At 36.0% G+C, this 21,873-nt stretch overlaps 2 protein-coding genes across 2 annotated transcripts; both read right to left on the reverse strand.

Annotated features, from left to right (window-relative positions):
• Positions 1–13,260: 13,260 nt before the first annotated feature.
• LOC124632438 (odorant receptor 59a-like) lies at positions 13,261–15,127 on the reverse strand. The gene is made up of 5 exons (XM_047167287.1): positions 14,370–15,127; positions 14,196–14,241; positions 13,797–13,898; positions 13,553–13,708; positions 13,261–13,396 (listed from the first exon to the last, which is right to left on the reverse strand). Exons 1-5 carry the CDS (start codon positions 15,125–15,127, stop codon positions 13,340–13,342), a joined length of 1,119 nt encoding a protein of 372 aa, XP_047023243.1. The 3' UTR covers positions 13,261–13,339.
• Positions 15,128–19,633: 4,506 nt separating this feature from the next.
• Positions 19,634–21,337, reverse strand: LOC124633633 (odorant receptor 33b-like). The gene is made up of 5 exons (XM_047168918.1): positions 20,580–21,337; positions 20,389–20,434; positions 20,189–20,290; positions 19,956–20,111; positions 19,634–19,690 (listed from the first exon to the last, which is right to left on the reverse strand). Exons 1-5 carry the CDS (start codon positions 21,335–21,337, stop codon positions 19,634–19,636), a joined length of 1,119 nt encoding a protein of 372 aa, XP_047024874.1.
• Between the last annotated feature and the right edge of the window lie 536 nt (positions 21,338–21,873).

Genomic DNA, 21,873 nt, shown 5'->3' on the forward strand with positions numbered 1-21,873 from the left:
GTTTATTTTTTTATTTTTTTCAATCAAAACAAAATAAACATCAGCTAAGATTATTGAAAGAATATTTAAAATTGGTCCAGTAGTTTTTGAGTTTATCCATTACAACCAAACAAACAAAGTTTTCCTCTTTATAATATTAGTATAGATACATATTGTCACACCCAGACCACGGCCAACAAGCATGCTCATCACACAAATGTCGACCGAACCGGGAATCGAACCCAAGACCTCTGGTTCAGCAATCCGGCATAGTTAATTGTGGCTGACTTAGTAATTTAGAAGCCAACATACATTTTTGGGCCGAATAATGATAATAAAAAGAAGTCTATTTAATTAGCACCCATTAATTATGACGTGAACGCCAAAGCCCATTCACGAAGTTTCGCCTTCGTAATTGACCTAAAGCTAAATCGGCGTTGAATGGTAAATCTCTAGTTTGCCTCCTTGTTGCTTCAGCAATTATTTCAAGCTCTTCTACTCTTTCTTCCTCGGAAATAGAGATTGCCGGAATTCCCGCGCGATTGCACATGTTGTGCAAAACACAACATGCAATTACTATTTTTGCAACTACATCTGGATGGTAGTCGAGTACTCTGTGTACTAATAAGCACCTAAATCGTCCTTTTAGGAGGCCTATTGTTCTCTCAACTGAGTTGCGAGCAGTTGAATGACGCTTATTGTAATAAGCTTCAGGGGAATTCTCTTCAGCGCCACTAATTGGCGTCATGAGGTAGGCACGCTGAGCATATCCTGAATCACCTGAAAAAAAAAATAACTATGTAGTTTTTATACTTAGTAATTAGGCTTATATTCTGAAGCAGGGTCAGGAAAGGATCTACTTACCGAGCAAAACTACTTCTTCACCAGCATTTGTTAATGCCTCTAAATGGTCTTTGATAGCACTATAATTAAAAATGAAGCTATCGTGAGTAGCTCCTCCATATGTGGGATCCACGTGTAAAATATTTAAATCTGCATCTGTTATCTGAAAAAGAAATAAATTACAATGACTCTATTATACCTAATTATAATTGATTACAACATTGAAATCCATTTTACCAATTGCACATTTCTTGCATGGTAGCCTTTGCGGCAGTAAAACCGTTCTTCGTTCTCTGCTGGTCTCTTCATTGCCACCAGAGTGCCATCAATACAGCCTATGGTGGCTGGAAACCCAAACCTTTTGTAGAACCTGTAATTTACAATAATCACTAACATGATCAACTGTAAAAATAAAAGGGTCAGTTTAATTATAATAATATTAAAATTATATTATATCTAGGTACTAACCTTTCTTTTAAAATTTGCCTTTCTTGCTGATTTTGAGGAAACCTTATATATTTTTTTACTACGGCCGGATTGTTCAGAGCTTCCACTACTTCATTTATGCAACGAGATGCAGACGGTTGCGATAAATAAGTTCTGATGCCCTCTTTAATAACCTTCTGGTAACTGCCACTAGCCAAGAATGATAAAGTACATAGTATCTGTGAAACAATAAATCAATAAAAAATGTAATACCTACTTTATCTGGATTTAGTGAAAACAAAATTGAGACCAATTTGGTTATTTTCATGCTTAAGAGAATACCAATATTATAACTGAAGTACAGAGGCTTTTGAAAACATATCAGCTGGCGGGGAAACCACATAAAGGGAATACTCCTTATTAAGAACTAAGTGTTTTTCTTATTATTGTGTGCTTGATTACAATTTTTCAACTATAAACTGTGTCAATACTTACTTTTACACGAGTTGTAAGTCCTTTGCCTCGACGTTTTGTGGGCTTTATCAGGGGCAGTAAATCAGACTCCAGTTGGTCAATTAGCTCCTTTGACAATCTATATATGCTCACATAGTCATCATCGCGAGTTAATAAAGGTAAACTACGAATTCTAGCAGATTGTTGACGCTTTTCTAAATTATCTAAAGCATGAGCTTCTTCTAATAAAGATTTAAGCAAAAACATTCTAGCCATCGTTAAATGTAGGCACTTAATCACTTTAAAACACTTAGAACTTTATTTAAACACTATTTTAAATATAATAGTCTCTAGATCAAGTTGGCAACGGTACCTGAAACAAGATTCTATAAAGGATTTTTCGCGCAGATTTATAACCTCACAAATTTTCACTGACGAAGAAAAGCCTCCCTACCATAGAGAGCATTGGACACTTTTGACTTAGTTTATGAAAAAAAAATCGGTAAAAAAACTTTTAAGTTAAACGGTTTTATCTTATGTGCACTGAAAACTAGAAAATAAAAAATAGTTACTTACCTGTCAACCTACGTAGGTGGTCCCGGTCATATTAGACTAAAATAAAAACGTGGGGCCCATTAACTATTGCTGTAGTACTCTCTTCTAAAGGTATAATAGGTGTGGATTGCATCGACTTACTATAATTGTAACTGGAGATTTTGACAATCAATAATTAATAATAGAAAATACACATACCTTTCATTAGTTTTCTCTTTATAACGATCCGAAACCACAACAAAATATTTAAGTACTTTTACGAGTGTTTGTTCTTGACAACTCACAGAAATGACAGATAGTCTATGGATGAACACCGTTACCAGTCGGTAACGTAAACTACCCAATTAAAAAAAAACAAAACTATGATCAGAAATCAGAATAAAAGGACCCCCCTTTTATTCTGATTTGATCATGTCTCCCAACTGCCCATCTCTCCCCTACCTCCCCTATAGATAGACAGATTTTGACAAATCTGTCAAAATCTCGACTTTGATTTAGTTCAACTTGTCAACACGCTCGATAGTGAAGCGCTAGTGTAGTTTGACAATGTCAATCACGAAACTTTAAGGTAGAATTCCGTGGGTCGCGATTGTCGCAGCCGCGCGCGACAAAAGTCAACCTATGAAAATGTATGGCACCGCTGCCGAGGGCTGCGACAGTCGCGCGCGGACGACGAATTTCGTGAGCCGCTCGCGGCCGTACGCTTCTCAACATGGTCTAGCGCTTAATAACATCTATAGAATTTTAGTAAAACCAGAATTAAATTTTTGACAATGCCGCGAGCAGCTTACGAAATTCGTCGGCCGCGCGCGACTGTCACGGGCCTCGACAACGGTGCCATACATTTTCAAAGGTTGACTATTGTCGCGTCCACGGAATTCTACCTTTAGATCGAAGTCGAAGTGAGAGTGATGTCGAAGTGAGTTGTGATATTTTATAGAATCGACATGCTGCCCCGTTGAGGAGTTCCCTAAACTACAGTTTGCCTGCATTTCTGACATTTTAGTCATAACATGTAACAGTGTGTAATGCTAAATACTAATTCGAGTTCCCTTGATTTTCTGTTATCTCCATCATTAGATAAGGTCCAAATGTTCACCCTTCATCCGATATACACAGGAATATCAAGTTTTCAAATTGCAGGTAATAACCTGCAATTTTTAAGAGTTGCCCTTACCTTTTCAAGGTTTTCAACATCAGATACTGGTCTGATGACAAAACTGCGAGTACATATACCTATAGTTCGGCCATTCAGAGAATGCGTTCCTGACACGTCGCGATTGAACTGACGACGTAACTTTGCAATGGCGTTGCAGTTACGATAAAAATATTTTTGCTGGTTGTTTACCGTTTTAACAATTGAGGAGCATTAAAACAACATTATTATATCAATAATCAATGAATGTTATAATTTTGTGCCAAACTGAGTGTCAAATAACTTGGTAAACAATAATTTTCTAAATCTATACTGCGCTATTACAAGGTTATGTCAGCGGTTTATATTTTGTAGTGCTGTGCTAAAAATAACAGGCAAGTATCGTAATCTGTTCTTATACAGTTATAATATAAAATAATACGTTTTGATTTTCTTTTTAAGAATTGGAAAATAATGGACTATAAGACTTAATTATAACTTTTATGAAATATAAAAATAAAACTATGACCAAACCGCATTTTTATACTTAGATTAAAAATGGTAACCCCAAATGGCGTTATGGGCCGCCATTTTGTGACGCTAAAACAGTCGTCCGTTGTCGTTTCGTGCGCATAGACCACGTTTTTCAAGTGTTTTCGATCTGTTTTTATTTGATTACCCGGCTTTTGTTAGACCGAGATATCAGGATTGATTCTGTTATTGATAATAATATAATTATACATGTAGGCGAAGATGATGATGAAGACACCACCTCCTCAAGCAAATCGGAGTCTGATTAATATTCTGTTCGCACATTCAATTCAATGTACTTGTAACAAAGAATAAATAAAACAATTTTATTATATGAATATTACCTTTTTTTGGTTTCCACTTAAATAACTAGAATATAAAACAAATGATTCCGCCAATTTAAAACGAAAATAATCTTAAAATAATGCGGCGGTTCATTTTGAAGGAACGGTAACGAACTCAGTGTTATGTTGTGCCCATCACTAGTCGTGACTAACTGATAGGTGTCAGGAACGCATTCTCTGAACGGCCGAAGTATAGTAATATAATTCATGGAGTTTTTTTTTTTGGCAGTGGGAAAATCCTCATGGACTTCCCTCCACCTGGGGTCGGTTGAGGGAGTGTGCCGGACTCTTACCGGCTAAAAACCCACCCAGTGTTGCCTTCTACCTTACCTATTGTCGAGGGCACGGCTATCGCCAAAGCATTCTTCCACACCCCCGACAGGTATTGGCCCGCCAGATGTTCAAAGGCGGGCCCCGTCAACCTCTGTGGCCGTCACCCAGCGGCCGCAGCAAACTCCACTAAGAGAGGCGCGCGCAACACAACGCCACCGTCTCGAGGCCTGTTTCTGATCGGACGACAGACGCCCCTAGTCTGTCGCCCGCAGGCCGCGCCCTATGGTGGCCGGAGATCAGCCACCCTGCGACGCCCACCACGTCTGCTGCGGGCGGGGAGAGAGGAAGCAGTTTCTCTCTCCCTTTCCGCCGCCTCCTTTAAAACCATCACATCCTCACAAAAGGAGGCGACGGCGTTCCACCCTTCTTCGCTGCCGACCATGCAGGACACAACAGCCGTCCTGTACCCACTAGACCACTGCACATTAAGTATTTATAACTAAAATTAGTGTACAGGGAACTTTGTTTGTACTTGTAATTAGCACTATTTTCTACTATAAAACATGCACTTTAATTAAAGATACACTACTAGAACATTAACGTTTCTTCAAAGTGACTGTGGAACTATTAGTTGGTGGGTATATTTCAAAGGGGTTGAATTACAATAAGTGCCTACTCTACTTAAACAGAGACCGTTGGGAAGGGATGTAGGTTAATTGCGGGTTCCGTACTTTTTAAATGAGATGCAATTAACGAAGGTGACGTTCGTCCATCCGCAGAACGGAACCAGAGATCCGTTCTAATTAACAGACTACTGAAGAACTCTAAAAATATTTATAAAGAGCTTTAAAAATTTTTTGTTGTTTTTAAACCAGTTGCGGCGACAAAGGGTTAGCTAAAATGGAACTTATTAATTATTTTTATATTATGAGGTTAAGACTTTACAATGGAATAAGTAGGAGCTCCTTTAGGAAGTTTTTAATAAGAGAACTAAGTGTTCAGATTTTTTGCTGGTTCAAAGCAACTTTGTTTTCTGTTCTATCTAATGCATGCAAATCTCTATTGAATCCGAAATTGATATCAAATATTCATAAAAAGCATTTGTATTTAAACTTCTAATTTGCATTATCTCAACAAAGCACAGATAGAAAACAAACAAATTAGAAAAAACTACGATTTCTAAAAGGACTTTTAAAAACAACAGATAACAAAGAGGTACATATTTTGATAATACAATATCATTTTCCACGATTCATATAGAGGACCTTCAAGTGGAACTCAAGCGCAATAAATTAGGCCAATAGATAGGCAATAGCTTACAAATAGTAACAGGTTGCCAATAGCTCCGTTAGTATCTAGAAAGCAACCAATTTCCTTCGCTTGATTTACTGCGTCACCGTACTTACGTTGTCACAGCTATGACATTTAATCTTCGAACCATATTTTATAAGCTTTTCGATATTATTTTTTAAGTAAAAAGTCTAATAAAGTTTATTGGTGTACCTGACCTTTAATTTTGTATTCAATTGCGTTGCGTGTTGGCAGTGTGTTGAATACTATTTTGGGCGATATTTTATTAATATTTATTTCTATAAAATGGGTATGATTGTGCACGAGATAACCATCTTAAAATTATGGGAAAAGCTATTTACTTACAGGTTTTTGCTCCCAATTTCAAAATAATTAAGTATATGTGTGATAAAATACCGTTACTCTTAACTGTAGGTACTTCAGAATCTTGAAGTTGTAAATATCGATCAACATTAATAGAGTACAGGATTTCAATTTGCATGATTTATAATGAAATAACTTTATTGTGAAAGTAAATGAATAACTAAGATTTTACACATACCGTGACAAAAAGCTAGAATCGATAAGCCAATTGATAGATTTTAACCTACACCTTCGAATCACGAAGCTGAAAATCGATCTCAGTGGCGTGCACTTGGAGAGGCCTATGTCCAGCAGTGGACTGCGATAGGCTGATGATGATGATGATGATGAACCTACACCTTTTTGCTCTCGACTGATTTTGATACTGGCACTACATTTACTCCTAAATATATTTCCACAATATTTACGATCTCAGTTTTCCCGGAGTGTGTCTAGGTAAGCGAGGTGCTGCATCGCAATCAATCGCCTCAGGCGTTGCCTCGCATGTCAATATTTATTCATAAATTGAACGCGGAACCGTTCGTTGTTTCAGAAGAAATCTTTTAAGCTGATGCTTGTTGAGATAATACAGCACACAGTCTACTCAATCTTTTACGTGTCTTAGAAAAGATCTGAAGGGTAGACAAATCAGAAAGTAAATTAAGTAACTATGAAATAAAAGTGTACTACAGTAGCTTCTGTCCGCAGTTTTGCAGGCGATCTGAGGGAACTCATTCCTTGACTAATTAAAATGTTTGTTTAAGTCTTTATTTGTTTAACACCAATGTATTGTACAGACAAAACCCTTAGTAGAGACAGTTCGTTTCTCTACCCACATAGGAAAGACATATCCTTACTTACCTTTTTCTGTCCGAATTTTATTTGATTACTTTTAATATTCACGTGTGTGAAGAGTAAACTTTACGAATTTAAATATTGCACCAGTTCGTTAAAAATGTACATTCATAACAGCAAGAACAAATATTATGGTAAATATTCTGACAAAGTAAAATCTTTCCTGAAAATAATAAGTGTAGCTAAAGTTACAAATATACCTTAACGTACACACTGCAAACCTTTTGTCGGCTGATAGTTCAATAGGTCTCATAAATCACATGCTTAGATACTTTTTAGTCGGTCTAATACTAGCGTAAGGTAGGTAGTGCGCATGTCATAGTGATTAAGTATTTTAGGCTGATATATGACCTACTAAAAAGTTAGAATGGAATCATGATTACCTTCAAAATAAACTGTCAGCTAACTATTGGTCGACAGTTTAGTCTGCACTGTTAATGTAATAAAGAACTTCAACGTATATTATGCATATAGAAGTGAAAACTGTTGTCCTGCTGGCAAAGTTGCGAAGTTTCAGTGTTGTTTTCACATATGATAAACTTCAGCTTCAACAGGTAACTTTCAGCGCCGAACGAAAATTGTTGCTCGAAAACTAGTGATGCTCTATTTCAGCATAGTTGGAACACTTTCAATTATTATTCTCTTTAAATGCACGTATATCTACGGTAGAATGAAGTTATTTGCTTTTATAGAGGTCGAGTCTTTGTTAGTTTATAGTTATAGTGATGCTTGTTTATGATTCTAAATCCTTTGTGCTTGAAATTGTCATTATGAAATGTATTAAGCGTTTTTTGTCTCTTGGTGGATTACGTTAACGATACTGAATTAAATTTATTCCACACAGTTTTCAAAGACAATAAATTCTAAAAAAAGAAAATATTTACCAAAAAATTGCTCGATCATAAAAAGTTTTTTAGTATCACCATCTCTTACTGTTTATCTTGTACATCTTTCTTTACTTAAACAAACAACGATATTACCATATTTTTCACGAGCCCATAAACGTAACATCAAACTGAAATCTGTTTATCTCGACATGTGAAACCTAGAATAGGTTCTGCGCATTTTGTTTAAAACCTACGGCCGTAAAAGCCTCCTGTTTTTGTAGAACTATAAGCCCAAATCCATTATCAGCGCCCGCAGAACCTAGATAGGCTTTTGTTTTATTTTTCTGTCGGGAAAAAAGTATTGCGCCCAAAGGCAGACGTTTACAGGTAGCATAGCATCAACTGATTGTGAACATTGTGTTATTTTTATTCAGAGGATAAAGCATGCCTCTAGGGGTTCGTTACGTGGAGCACATCATCCCTCTCCGATGGAAGCTCTTTACCTGCTATTGTTTTGCTTGAGATTGTGAGGCTACCTAGTGTGAAGTACGTTTTGGATTACGTTTTGCGTTGCTCTGCGTACAAGTATGTGTTGGGTAAGAGAGAGGCATTGTTTGCGCAAACGATACAGTCTAATGATGGTGCGAATTTGGTATGAGCTTTTCTTCTTAGAGTTTAAATTAAATGTCTATTCCAATTTAAATGACTTTATAGGACTATGAACTACGTTATTCTGAAAAAATAATGCTTATCTATTCTAATATTATAAAGCTAAAGAGTTTGTTTGTTTGTTTGAACGCGCTAATCTCAGGAACTACTGGTCCGATTTGAAAAATTCTTTCAGTGTTAGATAGCCCATTTATCGAGGAAGGCTATAGGCTACTATTTTTATCCGGGTTCGTGCAGAGGTTTCCACGGGATGCGGGTGAAACCACTGGCAGAAGCTAGTTGCCAAATAAAACCCGTTTTTTAACCTATAACTCCATAATTGATCTCGTTACGCAAAAATCTATGTATCATAACCTATTCCTCAAAACATTTTCATATAGGTACAATTCAGTAAATACATCCAAGTAGAAGCATCTAAAATTTTAAATATTAATTCTCGTTTTCCGAACGAATCCGAAAAGTAGCCTCGTAGAATGGATAATTTGAATTTTTAAACAGCCAGTGATTAATCCCAGCCCAGCGGGAATCCTACTGTAATGTTTAAATTATACTTGAAAGCCGGGGATGCGACTTGTGATTTTACAAATTAATTGGGTAGGTAACGCAAACTATTTTTTTAATGAATTTATTTAATGGTAGAACAAAAAGGCATTTGTTTCTGTTTGTAAATGGAATTGGAAATGTTTGTGTTTTGTTTTGTCAGCTGTTCGTCCCGCTTCAGTAAAGAAGTTGGGATTTATAGGAAAATAGTTTAGTGGGATTGCTAAGTTTGTTAAAGCTTTATATTGTTTACTATGTTTAACCATTTATTTATTGGGCTTGAGTACAGCTGGGTATCATTATTTTATGTTACGATCTACACTATTATTTTTTAAATAAATATGTAGCGTATTCCTATGCATATAGATTTTTTAAGGATCTCAACCTAACAAAACGGTTTTCAATATCTATTCCTCACATTAACTAAAAAAATAAGACATATCTACTTATAAGTACGAGCATAGTTCTCTTTGTGAAGAACACATTACCAAACAATTGTCAATAGCAGAATAAGAAAATCTCAACAAAGGAACGCATGCGACAAAGCTATGAGCAATCCATCAGCATTTGTTATTTAAAATGACGTCACTAAGCCCGTAATTCAAACATAAACCAGCGTTAAACCACCAACATAATACATGGAGTTTAGTTAGTGCGGTCCCCACATTAGTCAGTCGAATAAAGTAAGCACAATGTTGTTGTATGTTAGTACTGGTGCTTTAGAGAATTTCACCCACTGGACACGCCAATTTGCCATTGTGCCTTCCTCTCTTCTAGGTACAAGAACGCAGGTCATGCGCCTTGCTCTAGTCTAGTATCATAGGCTGCGAGACCGAGGTCTTGGTACATGAAAGGCTTAAGAAGGAACATGGTGGGTTCTAGTCAATAAAAGTCTGACAAACCATGTGGGAATGCTGCACCTACATCATAGATGTATCTTGTCTAGGTACATGCGTGAGTAATGAACTTTACTCACTTATCATGTCTATGAAATTCGAAAGCAAATGTATTTTTAATGCCTTGCTTCGTACCCTTCGCTTGAAATTCCAGACTCTTTACTTCACTTCATAGATGTAGTTACGGTGGTTCCAGTAAATTAGCTGCTCTAAGACTCGTACTCAAACTCAGACTCAACGAAATTTAATTTTGTTGTGTGTGCACTAATGAAGTTTGACATTGTGTAATTAACAAAGTAATGCGACCGCTGTGTTTTGATATCATTAGCTTCAATAAATTAGCCACCGAGTCTTACTGTTTATGTATTTAATTTACTGATTGTTGAAATTAATTTGTTAATTATTGCTTTATTATTATTATTATCACTGCAACATATAATAGTAATATTTTCAGGATTGTATGTGATATTTTCAAATAGAATTGCGAAATATAGTCATAAGATGTTTATTTGGCATGAGTCACATGTAATGTGTATTTCCAAGAAATGATGATGATGATGTCCTCCTAGCCGATTATTGGCTACGGAGGCTGTTCTCATGTAATTAGATCAGCGAACTGCTCAGGACATATTAAGTATAGCGCCCGAGCATTTGCGCAGACACAGGTGCACTCCCTATTCCTTCACTCTCATAACCCGATGGGACGGCAATCAGACACGACCGGAGAGAGATCAGGCGCAGGACCGACATTTACGTGCTCTCCGATGCACGGGTGAATCAATCACCAACTTCCAGGCTCCGGGCTGCTTTGTGAAAGTCTTCTAAAACCCACAAAGCGATTTCAATCCGACTCGGGAATCGAACCTGGGACCTCGTGCTCAGCAGCCGCACTTGCGACAACTAGACCAACGAGGCAGTCAAAATTACACACACACACACACACAGATTATTTCCAAGAAATAATCTGTGCTTAACTGAAGTATACCAACCTTGTTATTTGCTTACTGAGAATATAGTATTCTGTTTACAAAAATTATGATCAAATATATGGAAAAGGGAAGCGGATACGAAGAAACATCTATTTATTTCGTGAGGTAAACGTTCTTAATTTAAATCTGATCTACAAATTCTGCGAAAACTCATTTGCCTTAGAAACTACTTTAATATGTTGGCACTTGCAAAACGTTTACACTAACACTATCAAAGACATATGCTGTACATTACGCGTCAGCTTTTATGATTTCTTAGAGCCGTGTAAGGATGGTGTTTAAGTTTGTAGAGACTTGTTTCTACTCGGGAAGGTGTTTAAGGTTCCTTGCAGAAACTTGTTTCCGGGGCACGCACGCTCGGTAATGACCAAGCTCATTAACACTAACTGGAGAGCCCTTGTCTAGCCTGCACACAATATACACGGCCAGTGTTCAAACGAAGGCAAAATGAGTTTTTGTTGCTAAGTACCAAAACACTTTGGAGATACAAATCTGTTTGGTGCAAGTGATTTTGAAGATTAACTTTGTTAAATCTAATCTTGGAAGGCTTGAAAGTTTTTTAATGATGTTATATATAATATTCTGTTTCCAAAGTGATCAAGCATGATGAGAAGGCAAGCACGTTTTTAATTTGATTACAGTCCGTATTTCGACTTTTTCGAGGTTTTTCTTGACCACTATATACCCACTTGAGCTATGCAGCTTTGACTATATGGAGCTAAAAATTATAGCTCGTTTCAGTTGAAATGATGCGCCCTACCATCGCATTTACTGTACAGCTAAGACAAGCTTTAACTAGGATATGTTAAACTTAAATGGTAATTACTATCTGCCTAGTCTCCAAGAAAAAAGGTTTTAAAAAAGCGTACAACATTCCTATGTACTTTTGAAAACAAGTTGTTTAACACTGAGTTCTAATTGTTTTTTCCCAACAATATCTGTAAGGAGTTGCGTAATGAGCCGCGCCATTAGCAAGTTCCCCAGTGACGATGTGAATGCGCCATGATAACTATGTAAATAGACAAACTTTCCATTGTTTTTCTATCTTATTGTATGACTACTTTTGCATGTCGTAGTTGAAATGAAACATTAGAATGCGAAATTATCCCCTAGTGTGAGCATCGGGGAGTTTAACTATCCGTAGCTAGTTATGACAGCGTTTTGGTTTTGTTAAGTAACTTGCTTATACATATGTTTAACATTCAGCGGTGTACACCAAAGTAATGATCGAGGAGTCTTATTTTTGTGAACACCATCAGTTAGGTATGTATCAAAACATATTGCATAATTATATAAACTATGTTAAAATAAAATTAAAAAAACACTCAAATCTTTATAGTTTTTTCAGTTTTTTTCTGACAAGCCAAAAACAACTCTTTTACCAAAAGAGTTATTACTGCACGGAACAAAAATAATATTTTCCGCCATTGAAGCTATTAAACCCATAAACTGAAGTTTTATTTCCCAGAAATCATTAAAACCTTCACGCGAATTAAAGCTGAAAAATATTTTATGTGGCCGATAAAAATTTACTTAATAGTCACCAGTTTCAGAGCAGTCAAAGTGAAATGAAACTAATAAAACTGAGTTTAATCGTATTAAAAATATTAATTTATTCATGAAAGTCTGTCGGTCATTGGCGCTGCGGTGACGATTGCATGCATTCATCAAAGCTTTTCAACTTTTAGTTTATCTGTTCCCAAGTCAGTGAAAGATGTGATTACACAAGTCTTTCTTTTGAAACTAGTTACTGCAATTGAATATATTTAAATGCTTCTTTATTTTATAGACCATCTCTTTCACTAATAAAAACTATGAGGATTGAATTTGCTCTTGCTGCTCCTCATTTGATAACTATAGTTGTGATGTACCTATACTATGGTTTACCATGCCATTATGGCCTTTCCAATATTCCGCTGTATATTTGACACAGTTACCTTCAATAATACTTACATAATATCCATAACGTAATCACATTATTAGCAAATATCACGTGCCAAAATCAACGTGACTCCCTTTGTGGCTATAACCATGTTAGTAAATTTTAATTGACGACAATTTGAAGTTTCGTCACTAATGAGTTAAGCGCAGGTGGCGCCACCTATTAGTGATACGTGAAATCTTATTCGTTGATCGTTCTATTATAATTAACGGCTTCCTGGTACGATTGGCAAAATATATAATTATGCAAGTTTCTTCTCCTTAAGTCGTATTTTCACAAAAAAAAAAACGGATTTTCGTAGAACATGTTTTATTTCTGACAGTCACTACATATAGCATACCTAATACTTTAATTTCAAATTAAATTATTTAACAAACTAAAATATAGGTGATGTATAGGCTGGCGTTGTAACCTTAAATAGCGGTGAGTCTATGTTTCTTGAGCATTTCTTATAAGCGTGAAGAAGGAGTACGTAGTTTTCATGATCTGTAAAAGAACACAAGAAAATGAAATACTGATGACCGAATTCGAATATATGTTAATCAAAACATAGATCGATATTTAACAAAACAGATTTCTAAGATTTAAACCAAGCTTAACTTTCTCAGGATATTGATTAGTGTTAGAAATATAAGTCCTTACTGCAACAAAAGTGACGAGTGACAGAGGAAACATTTTCATGCCCGAAATTATGATCGGAGTCCCTGCCCGTTCTCTGAATAGGATCAAAGTTCTTTTGAATGACTGTGATCTCTCTATCCATTCGCAGTTATATGCCGCTGTTACTAATTCTTCACTCTATAATAGAAATTGAAATTAAAATATTTCCATTTAATGTTACAGTACTGAAGAAACTAGTATATGTATAAATTGATATGTAACGTACTTCATGAGTTAATAGAGTACCAAAAAATCCTGGCACAGCAATCTGACCAGCCATAGCAAGTAAATAAATGACTAGAAATATTCTGTACACCATCGTTCCTGGCTGAAAACAAAAGTCTTTATTAATTGCAAATATATTAAGACAAAAACATAGTGTACATATATTAGGTCGTGTCGGATTGTCGTCCCATCGGGCTAGAAGAGTGAAGCAATAGTGAGTGCACCTGTGTCTGCGCAAATGTTTGTGCACTATAATATGTTCTGCGCAGTTGGCTAATCTCCTTACATGAGAACAGCCGCTGTAGCCGATTATCGGCTAGGAGGACATCATCATTAAGACAGATATAGAGGTAAAATATTACAAATTGGTTTAGCTTGGTGTGTTGATGTCTATACTTACCATCAATAAACTACACATAATAACACAAGTTGTCAACGCTCCGAAGCTGAATTGAAAAAAGAATGTTGCTGATAACACATTTTGAATGGCATCGCAATAGCTAGAACAAACAGTATTTTCTAAATATATTTTTTCACGAAATAGGTACACAAAAATATTTTTCATTGACCTTACTTCAAAATGGCTTCGTAGTGTCGTAACAATTTAAAGAGCCTCGTTTTTTGAACGTTGTCTTGAATTTCTAAGGGCAGCTTGCTTTCTTCGGCTGATAATTTTAAATCCGTAAAATTTTTGTTAAGTACTTTAATTTGGGCTATACCTACAGCTAGTAATCCCCATGCCAAAGAATCCATGTTTAAGTTATACATCATGTGTCCATACATTCCTATGGATTGATAGAGGTACAAAATAACAAAATGAGAATCTCGGAAATCTTCGCTCAAAAAGTAATAGTTGCATATGGGCAGTACAGATTTGGTTCCTCGAATAAGATCAATAACTACGGGCATTATTATATCACACGTATAAGCTATGAGCGCCAAAACGTTGTATACTTTCCAACAGAAACTGTATCCCTTATTAGTTCTGTATAGAATACCGTCTTTGTTTTCATAATCGCCGACAAACTCATCGGAATCAATTACACTAAATGCTTCAAGTATTTTATCACGCAAGAGGAGAACTGTTAAAAATTTCGATGTAACAGTTATTTCTGTAAAATAAAATATCACCTCTCGTAGAAAAAGCTCCACACTTCGAGGAGTATAAACCAAGTTTAAAGTAAGAAGAAAGTTATAAAAAAACCATGACACAAAAAGGAACAGAAATGAAAAGGTTTTGTAATATTTCGAGGGCGTTCTGCCTTCCCATACTCCGAATATTTTCAAAACGGTCAACGGTGGATCAAACATTCTAGATTGATCCGACGGCATGATGCTGTCGACGTCAGTGAGTGTTGTGTTTCTAAGCAGGTTTTTTTATAAAGCTGCAAGCCTCAATTTCTGTAGAATATACAACAGTAGGTACACAGAGCCGTATCATTATGTATTTTTCCCCTATTACGCCTTTCTTATAATCCAATTCTTTTGTATCGTGTATGAAGTAATTACACCTATTCTCAGCGGCCAACGTAGGTACGTGACGTCGTTAATAATATCGTTGACTACCTAAAGGGACATGCACATCGTACCTAAAGCTTCTCTTTGTACCAAAAACAAATTGTTACCAAGTTTTATTCGACATTTATTGACCGTAAGAAAGCTTGAAATTAATATTTCAATCAAGTATACGTCAATGAATTCCGCAGCATTGAAACCATCCAGCTAATCTAGAGCCCTCAGATTGAACGTCATTGAACGTAAGTGCTGAAGATGAAAGGGTCATGGTACACTAGGAGTCTTTATTCCAGTATTATACCCAGGATTCTGGGAGAGAAGAAGATTAAAACAATGGACGTGTTTGCAATTTGGAAAGCGGTGCAACCCTTCGGGTGCGTTTTAATTGCAAGGGTTGTTCGGTAGGGGGCGCCGCTGGCATGAAAATCTTCACCGTTTAATTCTTGGGAGCCTCGGATACCGCACACGGCTCATTTAATGCATACTAATATTATAACTTTTGATGGGATACTTCTGAGGGTATCAATTACGCTGGGGGCGACGTTCCTTCATTTCATTTGTTTTTTATCGCATAGTTATTTACTGACCGTCTTTTATTTCTGTCCTGTATAGTAATCATTTAAACAACTATCATTTGGTGATTATGATCATTGTTTCAAATTCACAAACTGAAACCACCTAATCGACAGAAATGTTTTTGTAACATTAAAAAAATTTGGAATCTTTAAATATAAAACTTATCTCAAACAAAATGGTGACAACAGCTATAATATGTATGTACCTTCCTACACACTGACCTTCGATAACAAGAAACGACATGATAAAAAAGACGCCTTACCAAAGTACATAATTATTTAATGGTATAGTAATGACTTAATTCAGACTGTTTGAATATACCTACTTACATAATGTTCGTTTTCATTATATAGTTATAGGTACAATTCGTACATAAATTTTCAAAGGTTTTCTATACAATTCCATGAAATAAAATTGACTTCAATTTAATTTAGCTTCATTTTTGCTCTTCGTTCAAAATTCTCTGCAATAACAATAAAAAGGGAACATCACGATTTATATACAAATACACTTGAAGGCATCCTTGGTCACGGCCTTCCGCTAATTACATGATGGTAGATTTACCCCTCAAAAATTAATTACCCTAAACAAATAACGTAACGTGGAAACTTGGTTATACTAAAATTATGGAAGGATTTCCTAATATCAGTTCAAATTAAGTTCATTTACTTCCTTTTAAGGAAGTGGATACATATTAGTAATGTACTTAACAAACAAAGTTTTTAATATTCTCAATGGGTTTCTAAGCGGTCTAAATCGGTCTCACGTAAAGGAACTCTAAAAATGTAGTCCTCTCACGGAAACATTCTGTTTCTAGTACCTCGAAAAAGTTAGTTATTTATCTTCTTAATTGTATTGATTTAGTAAATGTACTGAAGAGTCGAGTTTGTCCTGAAGTTTGGTTAAAGTGAAAAGTTCTACTCCCATGTTGGCTAGTAAATAAATGATTAATGAGTCGTCCACAAGTCGAGGCGTTTAATTACTTTCATTCAATAATTGTGAAATAAAATTGATGGTTAATTGAAGACTGTATTTATGTTTAGGAAAAGTCGATGGGAACCTTTTGCCTGCTTGAATGTAAGTTATTAAAACAAGTATGTCGTTCCGGCTTTTTACGAATTTACCTAATTGATCCTAATGAATCCCTCCGAAAATGCGTAATAAATCTGTTCTGAAGGTTTTGTGATTTAAACACCTAATATGTAGTGCGTGCTTATACTTGACTGTCAATTTACTATTAGTAGCACTTCGTAGCACCTGTAGCTACGCCGCTACTCTTTTATTTTGTTATTGTTCTATTAGTTTGACTTCGACATAACTTCATAACCTGTACTTTATACTTGAGACTCGTTCGGAAACATCTTATTGTGTAGATATGTGTCTTTTGATCTTTTAAGTTAACTGGCGAGTGCATCGAAATTTTGAGATAGCAGGTAACTGTTATAGAATATTTTAGTATCTTATTTGTTTGTTATATATTTTTATACAATTATTTATATATTTTCTTATATATTTATATATCATGTTTGATCATTGTGATGATAGTTCTGTTTCTTGCTCGTCGTCTTGTGCATCTGATGAGAGTTTCGCTAGTGCACTCAGTGATGATACAGTACATCTTCGCGATCAGCTCTTTACTACCTTTTCACCATATAATAAGTTTTTTAATACGGTCCACATAAACGCCCAAAGCATTCCTGCTCATCATGCGGACCTGTTTACTTCTTTTGACTCCAGCCTTGTCCATGCCATCCTTGTCTCAGAATCATTTCTTAAACCAGTACTCCCTCCCACTCAATACTCCTTGCCCGGCTACAAGCTTGTGCGTAATGACAGAACTGGCAAGGGAGGCGGAGGGGTAGCCATTTATCTCCGTGGCGACATGCCATATAAAATCGTTGATAAGTCTCCGAGTGGTTATTCCAAATATTGCTGAACATTTATTTATTGATATTACTTTTAATTACAACAAACTATTGCTAGGAGTGTTCTATAATCCAATGTGTACAATTGAGTATTACACATCATTTGAGGCAAAGCTTGAACATCTCACACCCTCGGAGACTTTAACACTTGCTTGCTTAAGGATGATGTGCGCAGCCGCAAACTCCGTTTTCTTGTCTCTTCTGTCAATATGCATATCCTTCAGCTTAACGCTACACATCATGCCCCTCATTTAAATCCTTCTCTTCTAGATCTCATACTAGTATCCGACCCTAGCAAAGAAGCCACTCATGGGCAACTCCCTGCCTCTTCCTCTTATCATGACCTTCTATTTTTATCTTATAAGATCCGTCCACCTAAACGTAACGCCAAATTTCTCTTCCTTCGCAGTTTCAAGAACATTGATATGGATCGTTTGAGAGAAGATGCGGACATTATTGACTGGTCTCCTGTTTATGACTGCAATGATGTTGACACAATGGTCTCTACATAATTTAATGCTGATAATGATAGCGCCTCCGATAATTATTTATTTTCAACTCAGTTTTATTACTTTCATTTCACTTTGACTGCTCTGAAACTGGTGACTATTAAGTAAATTTTTATCGGCCACATAAAATATTTTTCATCTTTAATTCGCGTGAAGGTTTTAATGATTTCTGGGAAATAAAACTTCAGTTTATGGGTTTAATGCTGGTTTGAGATTTAGAAGGGTGGACCAAAAGATCAAAGCTTTTAGCCCATTGACTTATGTTGTCAAGATCACTATTGATGGCATCAATTGTCTTAGGAAGCTTTTCAAGATGACAATGTTGATAAAGCTGCAAATCGTCTGCATAGAGATGGTAATGTGAAGTAAGTGTCTTTGTGATGGCGTTAATAAAAACGGAGAAAAGTAGAGGGGAGACAACGCCGCCCTGAGGAACACCCGCAGCAAGACCACACCACTCAGAGGAACCCTCGTCAGAGCGAACCGACTGCGAGCGACCTCGAAGATAGGAGCTAAACCACGCAGTTACAGACGGAGATATATTAAGAGAGGAGAGGATACCTAGGAGGATGTCAAAATCAACTGAGTTAAAAGTACTACTGAAATCTAGCAATACCAAAACTGTTAAGTGCCTGTGACTATGGAGTCATAGCCAGCCGGATATCATCTGTGATTTTCACCAATGCAGATACCGTGCTATGGCCAGGACGGAAACCAGATTAGTTCGGACTCAGCAGGCTATTAGAGGAAAGAAAGCGAGACGGTTGATTATTGACAACACTCTCAAGGACTTTAGAGAGGATTGGAAGAATGGATATTGGACGGAACTGGGAAACTGTGGAGGGATTGGGTATCTCGGGCAAAGGTAATACATGGGCTCTTTTCCATGCTGTGGGAAAGGAACTGGTAAATAAGGAGTAGTTAACAACATGTAAAATTACAGGAATTAGTACATCAAGGATATGAAGAATCATTTGAAGGATCCTTTGAGGAAATGGATAAAATAGAACGCTTTATATCCCCCTCGGTCGCTGGATGGAAGGAAAACGATGTACAATTTGGCAAAGAAGTGTTCTACAGATAATTGAGAGTGCATTTCGATTTTTCGATTTAACATTGTCATCCAGCGTCACTGGTTGCTTGCACAAGTTGCTTCTTCTTAAGTCGTATTATTTTCGTGGTATTCAAAAATAAAGTCTTGGATTTTCGTATGATTTATTTTTGACAGTCACTACCATAAAATAATGCATTAATTAACAAAATCAAATATAGGTGAATAAAGAAAGGCACTGTAACCTTAAATAGCGATGAGTTCATGTTTCTTGAGCATTTCTTATAAGCGTGAAGAAGGAGTACGTAGTTTTCATGATCTGTAATAGAACACAAATAATATTAAACAATGCTCATGTACTATAACATGTCCTGCGCAGCTGGCTGATCTCCTTAAATGGGAACAGCCGCCGTGGCCGAAATCGGCGAAATCGGTGGACGCCATTGTTATTATAAATACCTACTGATGACGGGATTCACAGTTAACAAAATATAGATCGATATTTAACAAAACAGATATAGAACATTTAAACCAAGCTTAATTTTCTCAGGATATTAATAAGTGTTAAAAATATAAGTCCTTACTGCAACAAAAGTGACGAGTGACAGAGAAAACATTTTCATGCCCGAAATTATGATCGGAGTCCCTGCCCGTTCTCTGAATAGGATCAAAGTTCTTTTGAATGACTGTGATCTCTCTATCCACTCGCAGTTATATGCCGCTGTCACTAATTCTTTACTCTACAATAGAAACATGAATGAAATTAATATATATTTGTTGAATGAAAAAAACTACAAGTAATTGACATGTTACGTACTTCATGAGTTAGTAGAGTACCAAAAAATCCTGGCACAGCAATCTGACCAGCCATAGCAAAAAAATAGATCACCAGAAATATTCTGTACACCATTGTTCCTGGCTAAAAACAAAAGTATATTAGATATAAAAATAATAAGAGAAACTTAAATGTTTTTTTTTTACATTGCAGTATGTTAAGGTGCTGGTGTCTATACTTACCATCAATAAACTACACATAATAACACAAGTTGTCAACGCTCCGAAACTGAATTGAAAAAAGAAAGTTGCTGATAACACATTTTGAATCGCATCGCAATAGCTAGAACAATATTTAAACAATAAGAAACAATATTTTCTAAATATATTTTTTCACGAAATAGGTACACAAAAATATTTTTCATCGACCTTACTTCAAAATTGCTTCGTAGTGTCGTAACAATTTAAAGAGCCTCGTTTTTTGAATGTTGTCTTGAATTTCTAAGGGCAGCTTGTTTTCTTCGGCTGATAATTTTAAATCCGTAAAATTTTTATTTAGTACTTTAATTTGGGCTATACCTACAGCTAGTAATCCCCATGCCAAAGAATCCATGTTTAAGTTATACATCATGTGTCCATACATTCCAATAGATTGATAGAGGTACAAAATAACGAAATGAGAATCTCGGAAATCTTCGCTCAAAAAGTAATAGTTGCATATGGGCAGTACTGATTTGGTTCCTCGAATAAGATCAATAACTACTGGCATTATTATAACACAGGTATAATCTATGTTCGCCAAAACGTTGTATACTTTCCAACAGAAACTGTAACCCTTATTAGTTCTGTATAGAATACCGTCTTTGTTTTCATAATCACCGATAAACTCATCGCTATCAATTACACTAAATACTTCAAGTATTTTATCACGCAAGAGGAGAACTGTGAAAAATTTCGATGTAATAGATATTTCTGTAAAATAAAACATCAATTCTCGTAGAAAAAGTTCCACACTTCGAGGAGTATAAACCAAGCTTAAAGTAAGAAGAAAGTTATAAAAAAACCATGACACAAAAAGGAACAGAAATGAAAAGGTTTTGTAATATTTCGAAGGCGTTCTGCCTTCCCATACTCCGAATATTTTCAAAACGGCCAACGGTGGATCAAACATTCTAGATTGATCCGACGGCATGATGCTGTCGACGTCAGTAAGTGTTGTGTTTCTAAGCAGGTTTTTTATAAAGCTGCAAGCCTCAATTTCTGTAGAATATACAACGATAGGTACACAGAGCCGTATCATTATGTATTTGTCCCATATTACGCCTTTCTTATAATCCAATTCTTTTGTATCGTGTATGAAGTAATTACACTTATTCTCAGTGGCAAACGTAGGTACGTGACGTCGTTAATAATATCGTTGACTACCTAAAGGGACATGCACATCGTACCTAAAGCTTCTCTTAGTACCAAAAATAAATTGTTACCAAGATTTATTCGACATTTATTGACCGTAAGAAAGCTTGAAATTAATATTTCAATCAAGTATATGTCAATGAATTCCGCAACATTGAAGCCTTCCAGCTAATCTAGAGCCCTCAGATTGAACGTCATTGAACGTACGTGCTGGAGATGAAAGGGTCGTGGTAAACTAGGAATCTTTATTCCAGTATTATACCCAGGATTCTGGGAGAGGAGAAGATTAAAACAATGGACGTGTTTGCAATTTGG

Source organism: Helicoverpa zea, chromosome 1, assembly GCF_022581195.2.
Source record: "Helicoverpa zea isolate HzStark_Cry1AcR chromosome 1, ilHelZeax1.1, whole genome shotgun sequence".
NCBI classification, from domain to species: Eukaryota; Metazoa; Arthropoda; class Insecta; order Lepidoptera; family Noctuidae; genus Helicoverpa; species Helicoverpa zea.